Source organism: Condylura cristata, unplaced genomic scaffold (assembly GCF_000260355.1).
Source record: "Condylura cristata isolate star-nosed mole 26May11 unplaced genomic scaffold, ConCri1.0 scaffold00019, whole genome shotgun sequence".
Taxonomy (NCBI): Eukaryota; Metazoa; Chordata; class Mammalia; order Eulipotyphla; family Talpidae; genus Condylura; species Condylura cristata.
Window position 1 is genome coordinate 26,229,766 of NW_004567120.1, and position 7,970 is coordinate 26,237,735.

General features: G+C 47.0%; 1 protein-coding gene across 1 annotated transcript; it reads left to right on the forward strand.

Annotated features, from left to right (window-relative positions):
* The first annotated feature begins 1,955 nt into the window (after positions 1-1,955).
* On the forward strand, positions 1,956-4,036 carry LOC101622270 (testis-expressed sequence 13A protein). The gene is made up of 3 exons (XM_004685939.1): positions 1,956-2,433; positions 2,920-3,681; positions 3,963-4,036. The coding sequence occupies exons 1-3, from the start codon at positions 1,956-1,958 to the stop codon at positions 4,034-4,036; spliced, it is 1,314 nt and encodes a 437-aa protein (XP_004685996.1).
* Positions 4,037-7,970: the final 3,934 nt, after the last annotated feature.

Consider the following 7,970-nt stretch of genomic DNA (forward strand, 5'->3'; position numbering starts at 1 on the left):
ATGGTCATAGGACATAGATAGTATGGTTTCAATCTTTGTAAGTGTATTAGGCTTGTTTTGTGTTCTGATACACGGTCTGTCCTTCAGTATCTTTCATACATATGTGAAAAGAATTTGTAATATGCTATTTCAGCATTGGATGTTCTATATATATTTGTTAGATCTATTTGTTTATAGTGTTTTGAAATTCTTATTTCTTTATTGAACTTCTGTCAAGTCTAACAATTGTTAAAAATGAAGTACTAAAATCTCAGACTAATACTGTAGAATGGCCTCTGCTTCCCCTCAATTCTACTTACTGGCATATTTTGGGGGGCTCTGTTAGAAGGTGTTTATAAGGTGTGTATATATTTAAAATGATCATTGTGCCAATTCCTGTTAATTGAAGATTATTTTCATTTAATGTAATACAAGGACTTCATTTAATGTAATATATTACAATGTAATATAAGGACTTTGAATATTTTGCTTTTTGTTTTCTAATATGTTTTATATCTCCCCCAATTTCTCCATTACTATCTAGTTTTGTGTTTTATTGATTTCTTTTTTGAAGTGTATTATTTTTATTTCTTTCTCATTTCCTTCTCTGTATTTTTTTTTAGCTATTTTCTTAGTGGTTGCTCTGGGCATCATAATTAACACATTAATTTATAACAATGTATTTTTTAAAGATTTATTTATTTGTGCATATAAGACCTGGGGGTGCAGGCCTGAGGTGTGGGTGTATGTGTGAGAGGATTCACCAGAGACAGAGTGGGGAGCAGAACAGGCAGAATGACTGAAATACACTGCTGAGGGGAGCAGCGGGCAGGTCAGGAGAGGTCTGCTGTACCGTATGTGTGTGTGTGAGGGTCAGCTCTCTGGCTGGGGATTGATCTTATGCTACAGTGGTTGTGGATAGATGGCTTCATTGAGATTTCTATTGGCATAGTGCTGCCTTAACACAATGCACCACCAGGGAGGGCCCCAACAATATATTTTTCAATTAATAGAAACTTAATTTCAATCATATACAAAGTCTTTGCTCCTATATAGCTCCACAATTCCCTTATGTTATTGCCACAAATTACATCTTTAGACACTGTGTACCTATGAAGAAAGATTTGGATTGTTTTATGCAGTCATCTTTTAAATCATTTTGTATTTACCTCTGTAACTACTGCTACTGTCTTTGTAAGTACTCCAGTTCCCATCTACAGGAGCCAGAAACACAGACCAAAAATAACAAAGATGATGAGACCATTTAGTCTAAAAGAAGAGATACCGCCTGAGAACAGAGTTGTGCAGGTAAACATGAGAGTGAATTTAGAATACAGGGAATTCATGACTGTATTTCTTGGAATCCATCATTGGATTTCTTGATGACAGGACTCCAAGTTCCTGTCTATTAAGGATAAGGAGTGAAGCATGTGGCAGTATGACTGACTGCATTGACAATTTGTAGTATCAGAGTTTTAGGAGGCAGAACTCAGACAAGAATAGAATCACACCCACCTATGCAACTCCACTATCCGACTAGGAATTCATTCCACAGTGTTGGACATTCTCCTTTGGAAGCTCTTAGAAACAATGTTTCTAAAAGCTCGATTTAGTACACAGCGCTGCCATCCAGTCTGCCTGTCCTGTAGGTGCCGCTGTGCCAGACAAGCGTTGGTCCCAGCATGCCTAGCGGCTTGACTCAGCATTCACCTCTGTGACGTGTCACGTCGACGTAGGTTGCTGACAGTTGGTGTCTGGTAAAGCCAGAGATCAGCTTTGCTCTTCTTCTCTGAGGAAAAAGAAGGGATTGAGGGAGGAAAGTGAACAAAAAGGTGGTCAGGACTGGGCGAGGACTGAACTGGACTGAGGAGGGAGGTGAGTGGCTGACCTTTGGGCAGCCGCTGCTCTGACCATTGGCGGCAGTTGGCAGGTTTCCTCACAAGGCGGTGTGTCCGTTGTTTGATTTAGGCCCAACTATGGCCGTGGAATTTAGCGACCTCGCCAGTGGGTTCCGCCACGTCGAGGTGATCAGGTTCATTAACAACGAAGTCATCATGAACGGTGGGGGCCCAGATTTCTACTTGGCCTTACGCTCGCGGCCCTGGAACGAAATAGAGGATCGGCTCCGGGCGGTGGTGGCCAACCCGCAGGTGCCGCGCACCCTCAAGAGGGCCTGCGCCTGGAGCGCGCTGGCTTTGAGCGTGCGCGTGGGCGCCAGGCAGCGTGAGCAGCAGGCCTGCAGGATCCGGCAGCTACAGGAGCAGGTAGAAAAGTGTGAGGCGACTTCCTGGGCTCTGGCCTCGGAGCTGCAGCGGCTGCGAGAAGAGCGTCAGGAGGCGGCCACTCAGTTGCATTTCATGTGGGTCACCCTGCAGCAGATCCTGAATGAGCACAATGTTTTGTATGGGCAACTGCTCCAGGCCCAGAGTTCCACCCACGTGACCACGGTGGCTGGTAATTTGGTGGCTGGCCCTCCAGCGGAGCAGCTTGAGGCTTCCGCGTGGCCTCAGAACGCAGAGCAGCAACATGATGGGCTGCCTGTGGGGATCCCTTTGCCGGCACCTGCCCCATCTCTGGTCCCTTCCTCTATGTTTTACATGCCAGGACCACCGGGTCACTGGGCCCAAGCCGTGCCACCCCTTATGCCAATGCCAGTGCCATATCAATTTCACCCACCAGTCCCAATGGAATTTTCATTCTTGCCTCCTATGCCACCACCACCTCCGCCACCGCCGCCGCCGCCACCACCACCGCCGCCGCCGCCACCACCACCACCGCCACCACCTCCACCACCGCTACCACCGCTACCACCGCCACTGCCGCCACCACCGCCACCACCGCCACCACCAATACCGATAGCCATGGACACAGAAGCCTCAGTGGTCCCATTTCTGATACCGCCTCTGGGACTCTACCCCTCTCCCCCATGGGGGACAGTAGGTTTCCAGAATAACATGGCCCTCGGGAGCGAGAGGAGCTACCATCAGGAGGGAGGCCCTGATATTCTCCAGGTTACAGTCCCCCCAAGGGACATCAACAGCCAAAGCCAAGAAAATCTAGAAGCAACCCAGGGGGTGTTCATCCCAGACAATAGCAATCGCCATAGCCAGGCACAAGGTCCAGAGAGTCTCCAGATGCCAGTTTTCCCGTGGGTTAGCAGGAGCCTTAGTCAGGCAGAAGGTCCAGAGAAAACCCCAAGAATGATCCCCCTGGGGGACAATGGAAAACAGAGCCAAGAAGAGGATCCAGAAAAATCCCAGAGCTTGCTCTACCTGGGAAAGAACAAGAGCCAAAGGCAGGAGGAAGATCTGGAGAGGCCACAAGACAGAAGCCAAAGTCAGGAAGAAGGTGCAGAGAGGCCCAAGCAGGTGGCTTCCCTAGAGTATGGCAAAAGCCACACTGAGAAAAAAGGTCCACACAGGCCCCAGGCAACCCTCCAGGGGTATAGCCAGGCTGTGAGAGGAAAGCCAAAGGAACAGCAGGCTCATGGAGAAAAGGCTAAGCAACCAGAAGGAGAAAAAGCCTCAGATTCCCAGCTTGGTGAGAAGCCTGCATCAGGCAGCAGGCCAGTGGATTGGAGCTGCCGGGGGTGTAAGGCCTTGAATTTTCCATGGCGCAAAACCTGCTATAGATGCAAGAAGTTCTACATGGCAGCTGAGGGTGGACACCCTGAGCCAAGACAAGCTCTGGAATGTGAGGAAGGTAAGAGAAACCAATCTTTTAAGACCTCTTCCCCTTCAGATTAAAAAATAACCCATTTACTTCACAGAAGTTTGATATCAAAATTATAAACAAAATTAAATGAAATAATCCATCATCCCATTACCTAAGCGAATAACTTTTCAGCAATGTGGTGTACATGTACATACACAAGTCTATATGTGTTTCTATTAGTTATCTTTTTCATTTGAACAGAGGGACTGTTTTGAGTATCCCCTGACACTTTACATAGACTTTACTTCTGATTACATTTTCGTTCACAGGTGGTGGAACCTGGATGACTGGTGCTGAATGGGTGAAACCTTGGAGAAGCCAAAGTCGTGAAGATTTTTTTTGAAAAGTTGTTTTCTGCTTTCTTATTAACCACCTTTCCCTGAAAACACCGTGTCTTTGGCTGGGAACAGCCACGTATTGTTAGAGCTATAAGCTGTATTGAATTTAGGAGCATCCTTTTCCTTGAAAATGCTATTATCCTTTTGTAAGCTACAACATTGTTTATATTTACTTGTATTTTTTTAAGTTTTACAGGTGAGGGCTTGTTTTTATGTCTCTGAGCTCCACCCAAGCTGAACCTGTTTCATTGGAAGATCTCTCAAGAGCCTAAGGAAATCACAGCTCAGTTCTGACTGAGCCACACCTCAGTGAGAGCCCCTGTCCCCCTCACCTCACTCTCCCAAGTCTTGAGCTGAGAAAAGTGAGAGGAAGTTGGGGAAGAAGAGATGCTTTAGCATGCATCAGGTCGGGGGGGGGGGCAGAGAAGGCAAAATAATTTTGATAGAATCTCTCTGTTGATACAAGTAATTTGTAGGAGTTGGAGACCACAGTGGTAAATTCTGTAGATTACAACAAATTGGATGAGCTTCAATTTATTCATTAAATAGCTATTTATCTAGTATGTGTTGGGAGCTAGACTTGTATTATCTGGTGTACACATTATAACCTGATTTGGTGAGTCTGGTCAGACTTGGGGCGAGCCTTATTTGGAATATAAATTCTAGCAAGAGTGACCTTATCGTGTATGCAGTATGGCTTTTGTGTAAACGATTGAAATAACATCCAATTATTTTTTGCAGTTTGAGGAGCAGTTTTGCTCCCCTCATGAGACCCGGGTGAGACAAGCAGGCAGTGGCAAAGACCCGGGAAGTGGCCTCACAAGAGGGCAGGGACTTTTCTGTCACTCTGCTAATTTCCTCCCTCTAGTAGGACAGCTGACATCCACTGCCTGCAAGACCACTGGGTTGTTTTGAGGGACAGCGCCCGTGGGAGTGATAGCCACATTCAAGCTTCCGGCCACCGCCTTCTCAAGTCCCTTTGCAGTCAAGAGTGCACAAAGAGCAAAATGGACTCCATCGCACTGTGGACAGGGCTTCTCTTGGGAGCCCTGGTGGGCTAAAAATAGAACTGGACTGGGACACGCGCTCTAGAGGCTTCTCTGGGCCGTCTCTTCCACTTGGTGTGTTCGCTGCAGACTCACCTTTGCCAGGGGCTGGGAGGTTAGATCTGCCTCCTGTCTGGACAAAAGCACCCTTGAGTTCCCCCCATGAGATCCCAGCTCACCGGGCTCACCCTTTGTCAGTGTTCCGATTCTAACCAGTAATAAAGAGCGTGTGCACTCGTCTGCTGTGTCGTCTGTGTGGTGTGTGTCTTGGGGCGGGTTGCTCAGAGGGGACTGCTTAAATCTGCATCTTCCTTGCATCCCACTGAGGTGAAGGAAAGGTCCATCCCATTCACTAGTAGGGCTTCTCCTCTTCCGAGAGTTGCCCAAGATGGGGCCTTGGTGAGGCCTTCAGTCATTTGAGGTTGCCCCTGCTGCTCCCACTGTCCAAAGCCACATAGTCCCTTGCAGGTGGGCATGTGTGATGCTCCTGGGCCCGTGGGGCACGAGAGTGAGGTGGGAAGGGGGCGCGTCCCCAAGCTGGGATCCCTAATGCTGGGGTCCAGCATCCCTGGGCCGGAGCCGTTTTCCTGAGGTCTGTCTCTGAGTAGATACACCTGCATTTTCACCCACAAGGAACTGTCCCCTCACCTGTGCAGGATCCCATCAAGGTGCTCAGCATTCTGGAAGACAGCAGGTGTAGGTCTGCTAACATGAAGTGATCTCGGAGACAAAGGGGACTAGAGTCTGGCCCCGGGCTCGGCACAGGGACAGGGATGGAGCAGAGACGTGATCCTGCCCCAACAGCTTTCTCTCTTCCCCAGATTTCCTGGTTAACCAGGAGGCCTTGGTCACCTGGGAGGGTCCTGGGGAGGAAGGAGACCCTCAGGAACATCAACCCAACACTGAGTTTTCTGGATTGGGGGCTGAATTTCTGCTCCTCTTGTGTGCTGAGAGCTCCTTGGAATTCTGGGAAGCTGAGACAGATGAGACTTGCTCCAGTGTAATCCATTTTGATCTGCCAGCAGGTCATTCTAGATCTTACTACAGTTGTTCATTTACAGTTTGAAACGGACTGCTTTTCATTGACGTGCTTTTAGGTCTGCATGAAGCTGACTCAGCCTGTGCATAGCTTTTATATAGTTCAATATGATTAGTCTTCCAGGACTGACTTTTTCCAAAGCAACCTGAATCACCAAGACTATCAAATCATCGATTTCTTCTGGGCTAGGTACACACAAGAAAATGTAGCAGTTTATGAGGCAAGAAACCGGGCTATGGAATTAGATCCAAGTTCAGATACTTGTTCTGCTGTTCTCTAGTTGTGTGACCTTGAGGACATGACTGAACTCTGAACCCCAAGGAGTGGTAGTACCCTTTTCTTCTCCTTAGGGTTCCATGCTAGATGCTGCTGTAGTGAGGATGAGGGGTCGTAAGATGAGGATGGTGAAGAGCCAACACTGAGCATGTACTTTGTACCATTATTCCTTTACTTGGCCATAGATACAAACAGGTATCCACGTTAATGGTTCTTCAAAGTGAGTGTTATCATCTCCATTTTACACATGCGTTAACTCATTCCTAATATTTGGGAATTGCTGAACCCTGGCTTTAAAATGAAAATGTACTGTTCTGTAATGTCTGTGATCTTTCCACTATATCACACTGCCTTCCCGTTTCACGCAAAGCCATATATTTGCATGTATTTCCGGATCACGAGGGCATAAACCAGTGAAATGCCTGCCATGGAGAGACTTTGAGGTATATCGGCAGCTTGGTGGTTATAGAGCAGCCCTCTGAGAATCTGTGACTCCCTGGGCTGCACCTCAGTGGGGTCACTGTGGGAGCAACTTGCATTTGATGTAGCCAACTGGCCTCAATGCGGTTGCTATAAAGCAGTTCAATATTATTAAGCCAGAGCCCATGTTGACAGCTTATCTAAAGTCTGAATTATTCAGTTTTGTTTCAAGTGGATAAAGTGAAGCTTTAACAGTCCTATGTAGGTTGTATTGACATATACCTTTTTCAAGGAGGAAGTAGGGGGAACGGAGACTTCAAAAGTTTCAGACTCATGGTATAAAAGGGGGCACAGACAGAATCGACGTTTTTAAAATCACGCTACGAAGTCTATGACAGCATAGCTGAGAAACATGATTTCCTTATCGCATGGTTTGCAAAGTCTCAACACTGAAAAGTAGCAGGTTCTTATGTGGTGCAGACACCGTGCACAGCACTCGAGTGGTTTCCTCACTTTTAGCACATGACAGCATGTGCCTCCACTGGCCCTGGCCCGTGAGCTCTTGAGGTTGCTGGTGAACAGATTTTCTTGTTGACAACGTTCGTTCTTTGGCACATAAAACAAGTGTTCCCGGCCAAAATGCAATCGGCATAGGAAGTAGCACTGCCGTGGCTACCGCTTCCCTGGAGACCTGGTGCACGGCCTTGAGTGCTCACTGTTGAAGCTCTCTATCTGAGGCAGCAGAGAATCCTTCCAGGTGGTCAGACCGTGGCCAAGCTAGCCCAGCTTCTCTGAGGCACGAACCATTGCAAAAAGCATGTCTGCCTAGTGTCCATTGTAGATGGAAGAAATGTCAATAGGAAGCTCTAGCTTAAAGAAAAAATCAATTATTACTTTATAGAATAAGCAAACAACTCGCATGTAGAGAAGATCTCCCAAGCTCTGGGAAGACAGTTAGCTTCTGTCTTTGTATTCTCTTTTACTAGGAGAAATGCGCCAAATGTACACCAGCATTAATTATCAGCTTTTTCTTCAATCCCATCATATTTTTGGGCCTGTAGACATCAGTTTTTGAAAGACTGTATATCCAACAACATTATTTAATCCATGATTACTTTCTTCTTTAAAATTAAGAAAGCCTTGGCCCTCTCTGGTGGC